General features: G+C 40.8%; 1 protein-coding gene across 16 annotated transcripts in view; it reads right to left on the bottom strand.

Annotated features, from left to right (window-relative positions):
- The window catches only part of DMD (dystrophin), a 1,901,967-nt gene that overhangs the window by 1,651,078 nt on the left and 234,568 nt on the right, over positions 1-16,321 (bottom strand). Inside the window, exon 1 of one of the 16 annotated variants that reach the window (XM_053308500.1) lies at positions 14,743-15,050. The exons of the other annotated variants lie outside the window; for them this stretch is intronic. Within the exon in view, the coding sequence (XP_053164475.1) occupies positions 14,743-14,770 (28 nt within the window). The 5' untranslated portion in view covers positions 14,771-15,050. Of the gene's footprint in view, positions 1-14,742; positions 15,051-16,321 lie in introns of those variants that run through there. 16 annotated transcript variants of the gene reach the window in all.

The raw sequence follows: 16,321 nt of genomic DNA, 5'->3' as shown, positions 1-16,321 counted from the left end.
TGGCGGATCTGGAGAAGCTCAGAGAGGCATGTGGGTGAGACCTTCAGGGATGTGATAGAGGCATCCCACTCCAGGGCTGGTAGCTCCTCTGCTGTCAGGGAGAATGAAGGTCTTGGGCGAGGAGGGCATCGGTCTGAGGAAGAGGGAAATGCTCCTTTAGAAGGGACCCCTTCCGTGGATGATGAGCCCATATCCTCTCACACAGGGGATACTCCTCTGGGGGTTGGGGCCTCCTCGTAGTTGGTGATTCAATCATTAGAGGGATAGAGAGATGGGTTTGTGACCCGCGTGTTGACCACATGGTGACTTGCCTGCCTGGTGCGAAGGTTGCGGACATTACGCAGTGTCTAGACAAGGTCCTAGGCAGTGCTGGGGAGGAGACAGCAGTCGTGGTGCACGTCGGCACCAACGATGTGGGGAAATGCAGTCGGGAGGTCCTGGAAGCCAAATTTAGGCTGATAGGTAGCATTTTGAAGTCCAGGACCCCCAAGGTAGCATTCTCAGAAATGCTACCTGTTCCACGAGCAAGTACAGTGAGACAGGCAGAGCTGAGGGGTTTCAATGCGTGGATGAGATGTTGGTGCCAGGAGAAGGGGTTTAGATTTGTTAGGCACTGGGACACATTTTGGGGCAAGCAAGGCCTGTACAAAAGGGACGGGCTGCACTTGAACCAAGATGGAACCAGACTGCTGGCACTTAAAATCAAAAAGGTTGCAGAGCAGCTTTTAAAATGACACCTGGGGAACAGCCGATGGAAGCTGGGCAGTATCCCGTTTGGCAAAAGCCATCCTTTAAAGTGTGAGGCTGCAAAGAATTCAGATAAAACAGAAGGGGACAGACCGGAACTGCAAAAAGAGCAGACGGGAGCCTGTGCCAGGAAGTCAAAGAGTCAAAAGAATAGCATACATCAGGGGAGAGATTCAGCGTATAGGTGCTTATATGCCAATGCCAGAAGCCTCCGAGCCAAGATGGATGAGCTGGAGTGCTTGGTTGCTAACACAGAAATAGATATAGTGGGCATAACAGAAACATGGTGGAACAGTGAGAACCAGTGGGACACTGTTATCCCTGGGTATAAACTCTATAGAAAGGACAGGGAGGGGCGCCTTGGAGGAGGGGTTGCACTGTATGTTAAAGAAGGGATAGAATCTAACAAACTAGAAAACCTAGGTGGACTGGAGTCCTCCACAGAAACCCTGTGGGTGACTATACAAGGCCGGAAAGGGAACGTGCTACTGGGACGTGCTATCGCCCTCCGGATCATAATGCCGACAGTGACTGTGAGTTGCAGGAGGAAATCAGGGAGGCGTCAAGGAGAGGCAGGGCTGTAATTATGGGTGATTTCAATTACCCACACATAGACTGGGTAAATTCACATTCAAGTCAGGACAAAGAGGTCAAATTTCTAGATACGCTAAATGACTGTGGCCTAGAACAGTTGGTCATGGAACCGACCAGAGAGAAGGCGACCTTGGATCTAATTCTGAGTGACACCCAGGACCTGGTGCACGATGTCAGTGTCATCGAGCCTTTAGGGAACAGTGACCACAGTGCCATCAAATTCAGCATACATGCGGGGAGAGAATCACCAAGGATGTCTAACACAGACATTTTGAATTTCAGAAGAGGAAACTTCTCCAAAATGAGGAGTATGGTGAAAAGAAAGCTGAGGGGGGAAATCAGGAGAGTCACTTCACTCCAGAGTGCATGGAGTTTACTCAAAACCACAATACTAGAAGCCCAGTTAGATTGTATACCCAAAAGGAGGAAAGGTACCACTAAGTCAAGGAGGATGCCAGCATGGCTAACAGGTACCATCAAGGAAGCCATAAAAGGGAAGAAGAGTTCCTTCCAAAATTGGAAGGACTGTCCAAAGGAAGAGAACAGAAAGGAAAGAAACTCTGGTAAAAGAAATGCAAGGTGACAATAAGGGAGGCAAAAAGAGAGTTTGAGGAACATTTAGCCAAAAGTATCAAGGGGAATAACTTCTTTAAGTACATCAGAAGCAGGAAACCTGCCAGGGAGGCAGTTGGGCCATTAGACAATGAGGGAGTGAAAGGGATTATTAAGGAGGATATGGAGGTTGCAGAGAAACTGAATGAGTTCTTTGCATCTGTCTTCACAGCAGAGGATACTGAGCATATACCTGTTCCTGAACCAGGCTTTTTAGGGATGGAGGCTAGAGAGTTGAGTCAGATAGAAGTGACAAGGGATGATGTTCTAAACTATCTGGAAAAACTGAAAGCTAACAAATCACCAGGGCCGGATGGCATCCATCCAAGAGTCCTCAAAGAACTCAAATGTGAAATTGCCGACCTCCTTGCTAAAATATTTAACTTATCCGTGAAATCGGGCTCTGTACCAGAAGACTGGAGAGTAGCAAAAGTAACACCAATTTTCAAAAAGGGATCCAGGGGCGATCCAGGAAATTACAGGCCGATTAGCCTAACGTCCGTTCCAGGCAAATTGATGGAAAGCATCCTCAAGGATAAAATTGTAAAGCACCTAGAAGAACAGGCCCTGCTGGGAGTGAGCCAGCATGGTTTCTGCAAAGGTAAATCTTGCCTCACCAACCTTTTGGACTTCTTTGAGAGTGTCAACAAGTGTGTGGATCGAGTTGATCCAGTTGACATAGTCTACCTGGACTTTCAAAGAGCTTTTGACAAAGTTCATCATCAAAAACTCTTGAGGAAACTTAGCGGTCATGGGATAAAGGGACAAGTACATGTGTGGATTGCTAATTGGTTGAAAGACAGGAAACAGAGGATAGGTATAAATGGAGAGTTTTCACACTGGAGGGAAGTAAGAAGTGGGGTCCCCCCGGGATCTGTACTGGGACCAGTGCTTTTTAATTTATTCATAAATTTTCTAGAAGCAGGGATGTGGCCAAATTTGCAGATGATATCAAATGCTTTCAGGTAGTGAAATCCAAAACAGATTGTGAGCAGCTCCAAAAGGATCTCTCCAAATTGGGGGAGTGGGTGACAAAATGGCAAACATGGTTCAATGTTAGCAAGTATAAAGTGATGCACATTGGGATGAAAAACCCCAACTTCAAGTATATGTTGATGGGATCCGAGCTGTCGGTGATGGACCAGGAGAGGGATCTTGGGGTTGTGGTGGACAGCTCGTTGAAAGTGTTGACTCAATGTGCGGCAGCTGTGAAAAAGGCAAATTCATTGCTAGGGATCATTAGAAAGGGGACTGAAAATAAAACGGCTAACATTATAATGCCCTTATACAAAACTATGGTGTGGCCACACTTGGAGTACTGCGTACAATTCTGGTCACCACATCTTAAAAAGGACATTGTTGAACTGGAGAAGGTACAGAAGAGGGCAACCAAGATGATCAGGGGCCTAGAGCACCTTTCTTATGAGGCAAGACTACAACACCTGGGGCTTTTTAGTTTAGAAAAAAGACGACTGCAGGGAGACATGATAGAGGTCTATAAAATCATGCATGGTGTGGAGAAAGTGGAGAGAGAGAAATTCTTTTTCCTCTCACACAACACTAGAACCAGGGGTCACTCCATGAAATTGATTGCCAGGAGGTCTAGGATCAACAAACGGAAGTACTTTTTCACACAACACGTGATCCACTTGTGGAACTCTCTGCCACAGGATGTGGTGACAGCCAACAACCTGGATGGCTTTAAGAGGGTTTTGGATGACTTCATGGAGGAGAGGTCTATCAATGGCTACTAGTCGGAGGGATGTGGGCCACCTCCAGCCTCAAAGGCAGGATGCCTCTGAGTACCAGTTGCAGGGGAGTAATGGCAGGAGAGAGGGCACGCCCTCAACTCCTGTCTGTGGCTTCCAGCGGCATCTGGTGGGCCACTGTGCGAAACAGGATGCTGGACTAGATGGGCCTGTTCTTATGTTCTTCTTATGTTCTAAATTTGGGTCCCCAGATGTTGAACTACAACTCCCATAATCCCCATCCACAATGGCCAATGGTCATTATGGGAATTGTAGTCCAACATCTGAGAAGCCATGCTATAAAACAAATTTTAACATACTGATTGACATTAATCTGATGGTGTGGCAAACTGTGGGGGAGGGAAACACTCAAAACTTAAACACACCTACCAATTATTTTTATTTATTTATTTTTTACACTTATATAGCAATAGCAATAGCACTTACATTTATATACCGCTTTATAGCCAGAGCTTTCTAAGCGGTTTACAATGATTTAGCATATTGCCCCCAACATTCTGGGTACTCATTTTACCGACCTCGGAAGGATGGAAGGCTGAGTCAACCTTGAGTCCCTGGTCAGGATCGAACTTGTAACCTTCTGGTTACAGGGCGGCAGTTTTACCACTGTGCCACCAGGGGCTCCTTATCCCAATTATTTATGAAGACAAGCACATCTAAAAAGCTTTCACGGGAGATCAGAAGCACAGACACATTTACATAGTTAAATTTTAGAGGATGCAAACTCCATAACTTTGGTAATTGTCCTGCATCTGCCCTAGCTGTACATGTATGTCCTTCACACAAGGATGATATAGTCAAGATGAAAGAACTGAGGACAAAAGCTGTGAAGAATAACTGCTTCCTTTAACTACTTTTTATGGAATTCCTTCCGTCAGGCATTATTTAGTTTAACATAGCATCCAATCAGTTCAGGAAACCTAAAGTATCTGAAACTATATGTAGCAATTTAAAATTATTCTTGGGAAATGTAGGGATTTCACTGAAAGTTATTCCAAGACAGGGCCTGAAGTCCCCCCTAAAGATAATACCTTGCTGGAGACTGCAGTTCACAAAACCCCCGCAACCAGTTCTGTTGTACTTTTCTGGGAGAAATCAAACACTGGGGCTGAAACCACATTCTTCAAATCTGCTGCCAGCCTGTCAGTTCACCTGTTGGGCATCTGGTTCCAGTGCAGAATCTTGTTTTCTCCTGCCCACTCACTCAGCATCTCCACTTACTACTCCATCTGAGGACAATTAACAAACAACCTGCATCTGGTCGCTTGAGACTTTGTCTTTGGGTATGGTCATGGATAAGGGATCTTATGGGAGATTTTGCTATGAAAGCTATTTTGAGTCAGGAAGGAGTTCAAACACTGGCCTCCAGGCTTTTTCAGTCAAAGAGAAAAACTGAAGCAACTAGGTCCCCATACAGTGTTATTCAAAGGAAGAAATATGGTAAGAAAATACCTTGGGAAAGCAGTACTGTGGTCAGTAGCAGCCCAAGATTTCAGTACACTTAAGTCAGAGTGCCAGATGCTGCCTCTTAAATCTCCTTTTCCCTTTTGTTTGTGATGGCAAACAGCCACAGAAACAGCCACCTTGCATAGGTGAACTGGAAACATGCAAGATACCCACTTCCACCATCTCCTCCTCTGCAAAAGGAAAAAGAAAAAGGAAGAAACAGAAGAAGAAATGGGGGAAGGATATTTCCTGTACTCTGTCAAAAGACCAGTAGAATTCCACATGTTCTTTCGCACTCTACTGCCCTTTCATCACCTCCTTCTACTTTTCATTACTAGACCAGCAATGGCACAGGAAGAAGACAGGCAGCTATGTGCCAGACTAGGAGGAAAAGTATGAGGTAGTGGCAGCTATTCATCTTAAGAGTGGCTCTTTGCTGAGAAGTGGTTGTGTCTCCATTTGGGGAAGTTACTCTGATGGCAATGGGTGGAAGGCAGCAGAGAAAAGCAAGTGGGGTGGCAGGTCCATCTCATCCTGCTGGTGCTCGCAAAAGCTGTCCCTCTAGGCGATGTCCCCACCTTTCTTAAAGGAAGGCCCCACTTCTGACTAAGACCTGTGGAGAAGTAATTATTTCTCTTTTACTTACAACTGGTGCTTTTTAGTGGTAGTATTTGCAGCTATATATATGAATTCTGTACCTGTCCAGATCAAACCTTAGGAACACCCTGGAGTTCTATTCAAGGGCACCCATTTCCCTTGAAAGGAAATGGTCTGTTAGCTTGTGCATATCTCACAGAGTGAAGTGAGCATCTTAAATTTGTGATTCACAAGCACCACATAACAAAAAGTAACAGGAGACAGGAAGGCAAGGAATATAGGAGGAATATAGGTGGGTTTGTAGGAGATTGTGGTGAAGATAGCTGCCGGGAAGATCAACACTGGGCTCTAGTGTGGGAGGAGCAAGAGGCTGAAATGTGACAACAAAGGAAGCAAGCTATTATCTTGCTTTTTTGGTAAGCATTTCAGTGTGAAACCAGAAGGCTGAGCTCAGATCTTGACAAAAGAATCTCAAGGTGGACATTCATAGCCAGGATGTCTGTTCATATCGTAAATGGGTAATATTTGATCTATATATTCTGCTATGAAACCCACAAAAATAAAGGCAGATGTTTGTGAGGGTTTTAAAAACGTTCTTGCAAATATTCGTTTGGCATAAGAGATCATATGCTATTTTTTTCAAGAGTGCCTATTACCCAGTTATATCAGCAGTGAATCTTATTTCATGAAGTTTTTGAGTTCACATTATATGAGTTCACACTAAGGAATTTCACAGGCACTCAGAGGGGAGAAAGAAGAATAATCTTCAAAGGTAAACCGTAATGATGATTTGCTTCTGAGTAATCCTCATATAATCAGTGTTCTACCTTTCTCTACTTCTAGGCTTTCCTAGAGATAGATAACTATATATAAAGTCATTCTTTCAAAAGCATTCTCTTATTAAATGAAATAACATGTATTACCAAAAACAATATCAAATGATGGGACGAAAAGAAAAACAACAACACCCCACCACCCATCCGCAGTTCACTAGAGGGCTTTTTATTTATCATCAAAAGTATGCTATGCAGGTCAACAGGCTAATAGGTCTCTGCGCAGAAATGTTCTCATGAAAAGCTTATAGTTCATTGGGTTCAATAAGGAAATCTTTCTTTTTTTCCCACACTGCAGCCCACGACCTTCACAAGAAAATGCTCCAATACAAACCAGCTGCTTTGATAACAAGAATGTGAAGCCTCCAAGGACTATGGCAATGCTTTCTGGGAAAGAAAACTGTTGCCTTGCTCAGAATCCAATCAAAACCTGAATGTACTGAGCAGAAAAAAAACAAACCAAGGTTATCATTATTCCTTCTTATTGTGCTTTGGCTTGCCATCAAATTGTTTAGCTTGTGTATCTGAAGCAGCACTGCCTCCATTAACCAAGGTTTCCAACTGTTTAACCAAAGTACCTTTCAGAACTTAAAAGAAAAATACAGAAATGTCATATTCCAGTTATCTTTCCTTTTGCCTAAATAAGAAGAGTTACACAATTTATGTAAAAGTTGTTTAGATTCAGATACCTTCTCCCTGCTACTCTTATAAATACAACAAAATAAATATATTATTTTGGTATGTGACATAAAACCACACAGCCAGACACTAAGGCACCACCATGGTTTATTAAACAAAGTCAAATAGTAATATTGTCCCATTGACTTTCCACATTTCCCCCACACTGATTTTTATATAAACTGAATAAGATTTTGTGAGGAAATTGTATCCATTGAAAAGTATTTTTTAATGTGGTTCAGTCTAAGGAATAGAAGCTACTTTACCTTCATTATGTATACTGGAACATGCTTTGCAAAAGAAAAGGTAGTTAGAGATTAAATCTTCCTTGTGAATTATAGTTGAGCAGCAAGACATCTTTATTAAATAAATAATATAATAAATTATTTAATTACATTATTAAATAAAAATAATATATTCTTTTATTAAATAAATAATTTGAAGAAGACATCTACATCTGTGAAAGTCATATGCCACTTGTACACCAAAACAAAAACCTTTAAGTTGTGCAACAGCAGGAAAGCAATTTTTAAAAATACTTAAAAACCAGAAGGCTTTCAGCTATAGAACAGCAACATATATTCACACAAAAAATACAGACAGGGTAGGCAGAGACAAAATTATAGAAGAACAAAAAAATGACACACTAAAATTCTGAAAAAAACAAGAATGTTCTTGTTCTGGCTGCCTAGAATTAATCAGTGAGTTCCAAAGGTTTGGTGCCAAAACCAAGAAGGCCGAGTTTCATGTATTCACCAGCCAGACAAGTGGGCTCCAATAGAAGCTTCCTATGAGGATTTTGGAATGACACCTACACAAACAGTTCTGTCTCTCCCATCTATCCTGACTCTTGATAAACATCCACCAATGCAAGACAAACAATTTGTTTTTTAACCATTTAATGTTTAATTTTAAAATATGCTTTCAACAATGCTAAACTGCCAATCTCAGTAATGAGGCACTAGGAATCAAGTTTGACTGGTTTGAACAGACTTGCCACATGGACAAGTTGTTGATAGCACTGCTCTTCTATGGGCTCTCAGAAGTCTCTCTGCTTTGGTCTGAGACCACAGGTGTGTGTCTCTCACTTTTAACTTGCCCAGAAGCCTCATGGGATCCTGAACTCTCCATTTGTTGGCACATGGGGACCAGTCACAGCAGGCAGTGAGACAGTTACCCCCAGGTTAAGCAGTTACCCAAGCTGAATTGAAAGGGAACTAGCCTCACAAATTCCCTATGCTGTGATGCCTAAGCAGACTCCAGAGTTAGGTCGCAAAGTTAACTTTTAATTCAAGGTCTCTCTCTGCACAAAGATTGCCCTTCTCTTGGTCCATCTCCTCTTCATACATGCCTCAAACAAGCTAAAAACCAATTACCTACAGTGGTCCATCTAATTTTTTGCATCTCTGTGCAGAATGAGTTTTTTTTCTAGGTGGCAGTATCAGTGCAGTGTGTGTGCACCAGTATTCAGATTGGGGCCTTCCTGATTCAACCTGAATGGGAACTATAATGAACGGAGTGGACATCCAAAAACTTGTTGTGATAACGCAAGAGGAAACAGTGATTACCTCAGCAGGAAACCCAGATAAAGCTCTGTGATGCAACTCCCTATCAGAAGAGAGCTAAGTGGGCAATAGAAGAGGTGTACTCATTAAAATACTGATTATTTTACTAGGTTCTTCCGACCTAAGAGATTCTTTGTTTTCACAACAATGGAACCTTTTGAAATTCCCCAGAACTGTCCAATTCAGGAAAGGAGAGCAACTGGAATGTTGCCTCAGGATGCATTTTGGGCTATAATTGCCTCTGGTTTCTTGAGCCAGTATGCTTCATTTGGTTTTTACACCTTGATGTCACCCACACTTTGGATGCTAGACCTGACACCTGCTCTAACACCTAGCCATGTCTTGCTCTGTGTGCCAATCACACTTCCAGATCAGGTAGGCCTTCTTGCCTGGCTCAATCTATCCAGCTCACCTTGCTGCTAGAAGCTGGCTACAGGAAAATAGAAACCTTTTGGATTTACCTCTGCTACCTAATGGAGCTGCCTTCGGTTTTTCATCACATAGTTCTATTCCTGAGAAAAGAGGTCCTTCAGTTGCACCTGAGCCATGAGGGCCCAATCACCACTGAAAGAAAGGACGAGGATGTACGATAATCACTACACCCCTCTAGGTCTCGCTATCCCTGCTCTCTTATTTAAATCCAAAAACCTGTTTCTCTTAAGCCTCCTTTCTCTAGCTAGCCTGGAAGTTATTTTAATCCAGACCCTAAGCTAAATTTCCTCTTTGCAGTTATGTGGTTAGTCTTGTATTGTATTTTTAGTAGTGATATTGCTTTAATCACCTTCCTTATTCCACTGTATCCCTACCTTACAATAAAGTCTTGTTTGTTTTGAACTTCACCCTCCCTCAGTTCATTTTCCTGTAGCCAAAGCTTTGCACAAAAAATATTCTTACATGGAACTGCTCCACCCCAGCTTGCTAATTCCCCACACAAAGCCCGAATGCAATTTTGGGGTGTTCACCAATCACCCCAGGGCAGTCCCATTAACAAAAGATGAAATTGTAGCTTCTCCACAGAATGTTGGCTGCATTATCCCCATCATGTATGTTGTCACAATTTCAAATAAATCAGTTGTTTCACTAGATTCCTTAACACAGGTCTACAAATTTTGGTTCCTCTTGCTGAGGTTATTATTTGTGGTTGCCACTAATCCCATGCCTACATTCTCTAGCACATGCAGAGAATTTGAGAAAGGGGTTGGCTTGGTCTTTCACTTTGCACCAGGTTTTAGTCAATAACAGTTGGATTAGGGAGCCAAAAGACTGGGATCATGGTAAGTGTAGGGGGTTTTATCCTCTCCCTGGTACAGTCATGATCCATGGGGAGTTGCTATTTACCACTGGAAAAAAAGTTTCCATTAGCATCAAGGAAAGTATTTTCTGGGATAAATAACATACAAATAGCATCTTAATAATGCTAATAAACACCATTAACAGTTTCAGCCTCAGAAGACATAAAACAGATTCTTGCTGCTCTGAATATCTCCAAAGCCTGGCATAAAGTGAGACTAATACCTCCCCAGACAGTATTTGCATGTGCCACACTCACAGGGGAATTCTTTAAGTTTGACAGCCATCATGTTCTGTTGTGTTTATTAGCATTATTAACATGACAACTTCAAAAGGACTAACCATTTTAAATTGTTTTAAATTGTTGCCCTGATTTCCAGCGTTTTTAGCTGTTTAATTGGTTTTATTGTGTTTTAATAGTTTGATTTTAATTGTTAACTTGTTTTAATTGTTTTTATCATGCTGTAAACCGCCCTGAGCCATTTTGGAAGGGTGGTATACAAATCTAAATAAATAAATAAATAAATAAATAAATAAATAAAGTACATTGGGGGGGAAAGTTTATTTGAATGCACTGTAAATGGATGTAACAATAACAGGGGGGAAAGCAGCCCATACATTTGAATTTCTGGCTAAAAATATACTGTTACACAGGAGTAAATAGTGGGCAGTATCCAGACTAATGTGTTGCTTCCATCAATTGAAGGTGTGCTATGCTTGTGCAAGGGCCCCAGGGATGAGTGCAACACTCATTCCATTCACATAAGGAGATTACATTGGCGGAATGCTGCACAGCAGCAGTAGGGGGCTAGAGTCATACATTAGGTTCTCTGCATGACTTTGTTGCCAGGGTCAATAAGAGAGACAGCTGAAAATAGTCATGCAATATGGACTCTTTTCTATGATCATTGGAAACGCTCCCTGCTAATAACTTCATTGTCATGACATGGAAATGAGAATTTTCAGCTGAGAAGTGGAGACAAAGAACTTCTAGCTCTAGTAAGTTTCAGCTGGAACAGAAAGCCAGACTGAGTAGTCTGTCTCTAAGGGAAAATGGCAGACATATCTGCATTTCCTCACAAGAGCTACAGAGGCTGACTGGTCCTGTTCCCCTATACTCTTCCAAACCTCTAGTCCATTGTTGGATACACAGATACATAAGACAAGTATATAGTACAGACGTATTCTTTCCAGTGACCATATTGTAGGTGAAAATACACCTGTTCTTGAAAGGGTTAATCCATCTTTTTATTACCTTTCAAAGCTTGTGCCTATTGTACAGTAAAACTTAACCAGCTCTTAGTAAGGAGCATTTTGTGGCTGTAAAAATAATGCTACAGCTATCTTTTAATTATACACTGACGACCTCAAGTGACAACTTATTAAAAATCTGGATTTTGTATTGCTACAAAGGCACTCAACAGAAGCTGAATACCCTGTAGAGATAACTCTAAACTGAAAGACACTGTAATCTTCACTTAATTCTAAAAAAAGGAAAAAGAAATCTATGTATTAGGCCTGAGAATTAATTCCAAAATATTGAAATTAATTTCAGAAATACTTTGGAATTTTTGAATTAGCAAAATGGAATAGGACTTTTCTTCATAGAGGTGAATGGAAAATTGAACAAATTCATTAAAATTCACTATGAAATCTGGCACAAATGAAGTCCACATTGGAAGGACTATCTCTATTATAATCTTTTTCCAAAGCTATGGGTCAATGGTGAGTTTTTGAATTTTCCCTTAAAAATGGTGAAATTTGGATGGTTGAAATCCAGAACTTTAAAAACACACACCTCTGAAATTGCTCTCCTTGGACCATCATTCTACTGCCATGTGAAATCTGGCCACATCAGCAGGCCTCTGTTATTTTTTCCAGAGCTATGGTTCAATCCCCTGATTTTTTGAAATTGTTTTTTAAAATAGTTAAATATGGTGACATCTGACTTGTTTCAAGCCAGAATTTTACAAAAGGTACTGGATCTGAAGCCCTCCCAAGGATGGTCATTCCACCCCCATGTGGAGGGGGAAAGGACATTTTTTTGCTTTTATATTAATTTTGTCTTCCCCATTGCAGAAGCACAATCAGTAAAAGTAAAAGTACTATGAATGTTTCTGTTACTGTGGTTAGAAAAAAATTCTCACTTTCCCTTCTAGCCATTAAGGGATGAAAAGGTGTGAAATCAGTTTAATCCCTTTTAAAAGGTCTCCCTGTTCCTGTAATGGAGAAGATGAAAAAATAATATAAAATCAAAGGAATATTGTTTTTCATCCACATGGGGGATGACTGATGATCCAAGGAGGGGATTCAGATCCAAAACCTTTTGTAAAGTTCTGGTTTGAAACAAGCCAGATTTCACCATTTTAGTCATTTTTAAATAAAAATTTCCCCCTAAATCAGAGAAGTGACCTATAGCTTTGATTAAAATTACACAGAATCCTTCCAATGTGGACTTTATGTGTGCCAGATTTCATAACTATATGCCCATCCATTGAAAAGATATTCAAGTGGGGATAGGGGCATGCTGTTATCCCTTTTCATGAAGGCAAAGGGCAGATCCCTACATATGCCGGTGAAATGATGGTCCAAGGTGGGTTTTCAGTTTCAGGTTTATTTTTTAAAAGTTATGTTTTGAAACAAGCCGGATTTCACCATTTAGGCATTTTAACAAAAAATTCAAAAACTCACCAAAAATCAGGGGATTGACCAATTCTCTTCAAATGCATTACAGAGGCCCTGATCTCTTTCCCCAAAGGTGTGACAGGTTTCAAAGCTCTAGGTCCACCTGGTGAGTTTTTGTGATGACCCCCTCCCCATTGACCACTATGGGAAATAACCCAAGTGGGAATTTGGATTAGAATTCTGAATCCAATCTGATATCTTACATCACCACAGAATCTGAATTCACGCTTCTCAAATTCGGATCAGGTTGAATCCGAATGTGAATTTTCTGAATGCACACAAGCCTACTGTGTATCTCATTTTCCAAATTGCATTATTACTTAAATGGGATGACAAGACAATGTACACACCTACCCCAATATGAGGTTTCTATCCTGAGGAATTAAGTTCAGCACAGTAATTTAGACAATGAACACCTGGGGCAAAAAGTTATAACAAACCACATAATATTTTTAATGACATGAAAATTAGCTCCAAGAGCAAACAAAGCTGAAACAAAGTAAAAGCAAGAGTAAGAACATTAATCTTGTGCAGGTGCTAAATCTATGTACAATCAATAAATGGCAGGTGAAGACTGGGATTTTGCTCATCCCCTGACCTCACACATTGATTGTCCCTTGTGCACAGAGTTGACATGCATAGGCTCTCTTCATCTGACCTCGGAGGGGGGGGATTATCAACACATAGGGGTTTGGGAAAGGCCTCCTACCAAAATCCACATCGACCTTGCACATGTTGGTTTTACCCAGTTTTATAACATCTCAGCAGGGATATTTCCTGCCACATGCACACAATTGAAATGCTGTTGGGACCTAATTCAACTGCTAGTTAATTTTCCAAATTCTTATTAAAACACTCCACATAGAAAAACTTATGTTCAAATTATATTGAGTGTACAGGCTGAGAGCATCACTAGTGGACCATATACACTATGCCAGAAGTATTTGTGGAACAATAAATATCTACAAAGACAAAGGCACTATTTAAGGGTGGGGGGAATCTTATTACAAGCTTAAAAGGAATCCTGCATGACTTGTGACTCACAAAACTGACAATAGTCCACCCACCATACATACACATGGACATCCACTTGCACAGCCAATAAACTGCAGTTTTGCTGCCCATCTAGGATCACACAAACATGGGAATTGTTAAGCATCTGGTAATTTGGTGCTTGGGTGTTCAGGAGATATTCAGAGCTGCATTTTTTTTCAAACAGAAAACCAACAAGGTAAAACCACCCTCAATTCCTTAGAGTGTTCAGTGAATTCTACATTTCAATCCCTACCTGGAGATGGTTTAACGTAAGCATGAAAGCAAAATATTTGTCTCCCCAGCGTCTTAAAAATAAGAATGTCTACCAACCTTTTACTAGATTATCTCTTTGTGACTTCATTGACCAAGTAAAAGGATAACACAGCAGCACAAGTGCACAGGGACATACATGCACCACAGCAATACCAGACCTCTTCTCTTGTTGGGAGAAAAAGGTGTGGTGACAGTACAGCTAATTCATTACAAATAATGAACAAGATTTCCATTCTATGTACATCAACCAGGGCAGTGAAAACAGCACATGCTATTATAGATCAAAGCAGCTGATTAGTCCTTTGAACTGTTGCCAGAATATTAAAACAATAATTAAAAAGCTTTTTAATTTTTATCTGTCACTTTCCCTATTCCTCTTCCCAAGAACTTTTAGTAAATGCTGAATCTTGGAAATTCCCTTTTCTCATGAAACAGCATTTTGTTTTTATTTACACATTTTAGCAAAAATTAAAGAAAGGCACTAGTTCTTTCCAATACTCTACCTCACTGGAAAGAAAACATTTAAGATTGCATATTCTTAAAGGGCTGTCCTTGTGACCTCAGCAGATTGTCACAGTTAAGTACAATAATAAACCATTTCAGTCTGCCTCTACTTACATTCCTGCACTTCCTCATACCACAGCATGTAAGCATAAAACAAAGTCCAAGGCAAAAATCGAAAGAAGAGTTCCTTGAAGTACTATGGTTCCGTGTTACTATTCCAATGATGTTTTCAAAAGCCCACAAAACAACTAGAATTATGCCAGCTGGTACAGAAATGAAGGCTGCTACTCAATAAACCACAACATTTCCAACAAAAATCCACATATTTCCTTTATGTTCCCGTTTACATTTCAGCCTGCAGTTAGCTGCTTCCCAGATCTGGACCCTGTAAGGTGGAAAAACATGATTCTAACTTCCACTAAGCTGACATTGTAACTGATGCCAGGGTTCTGTTGAGGCCCCAAGATGTTTCAAATTCCAGGACCTGCGCAGAAGCAATAAACCACGCTTCCCTCAAAACAAGTTGGCTTCCCATAATAGGCCAGCTGATGAACTCTACATATAAGGCTCTGTTTTCAAGATGGCATGTTTAATGGATTTAAGTGATGTGTAACAGCTTTCTGGATAAAATTCAAAACCAATCTGCAGTGCACATAGCCCTGCTTCTCTTAGAAATTGCTCAGTATGCCCTGCAGATCAGATTTTGTTAGCCAGAAGATGAGAATGCTTTGCACAATAAAAAAAAAAGAAAGCGAAAAAGCAAAACAAGGTGCATGACTGTTCTTTACACAATAAACATCAGCAAATCTGTGCATACTGAACAAGTCGAGTTATAACTGCCTCCTTATGTCTCCATTGTGTCCCAACTTAACTCTCTTTTCACAGCTTGTTCAGGACATAAGGCATTTTCTGGATAAAATTTTCCTTGGAACTTTAAATTTGCCTCACAAGTTCCCAATCACCCTAAAATGTTAATCTGTAGTAATATGACACTGTTAAAAAAAAAAGCAAGTTGTATTGACTCAAACCCAATGAAGCCTTGTTATCCTCTGCATTATAGCTTCTGGAGTCACATGCTGGTTCATATGATTGTTTCTTAACAGAGATCACATGGAAAGAAGTATTTCAGGGAATTGCTGTTTTCTGGTAAAAGGGAATAAGATTTTCCACTGGGTTTACCTGTGGAAAACACCTCTATGAAAAGCTGTTGCACTGCATTACTGTGAGGGGGAGCAAGCAACATTATTAGAAGCGTTCTCCTTGCCCAATGTTCAGGGTGGAGGTAACTGAGAAACCATTTTCACCCATATTAACTGGATAAAGAGAAACTTTACAAGTGCTGCCTCTTCTTTATTTAGTAGGCATAGCAGAACTGTTCAACTGTTCATAGCGTCTCCTCCAGTGGCTATTGCAGGGGTTTCCCCTTGTGTTTCTTTTTAGATTGTGAGCCTGTTTGGGATAGGAAACCATTCTCTTATTCTTTTTGCTATACACATTGCTTTGTGATTTTTGTTGTTGAGAAGCAGTATATAACTGTTTAAAAAATTTTGAGGAATGGCGTTTTGCTGCTGCTTTGGGCACCAGTGTTCCTTAGAGCTGCTGGGAGTAGACTTTGCACACAAAGCCTTGAGAAAATAAGAACTATGATGTGAAAAGAGAATATGACCATTATTAAGTGTGTGGTGAATGCAAA

Source organism: Hemicordylus capensis, chromosome 3 (genome assembly GCF_027244095.1).
Source record: "Hemicordylus capensis ecotype Gifberg chromosome 3, rHemCap1.1.pri, whole genome shotgun sequence".
NCBI classification, from domain to species: Eukaryota; Metazoa; Chordata; class Lepidosauria; order Squamata; family Cordylidae; genus Hemicordylus; species Hemicordylus capensis.
The sequence above is the reverse complement of the archived record's forward strand: the minus strand, read 5'-3'. Positions and strand labels throughout refer to the sequence as shown.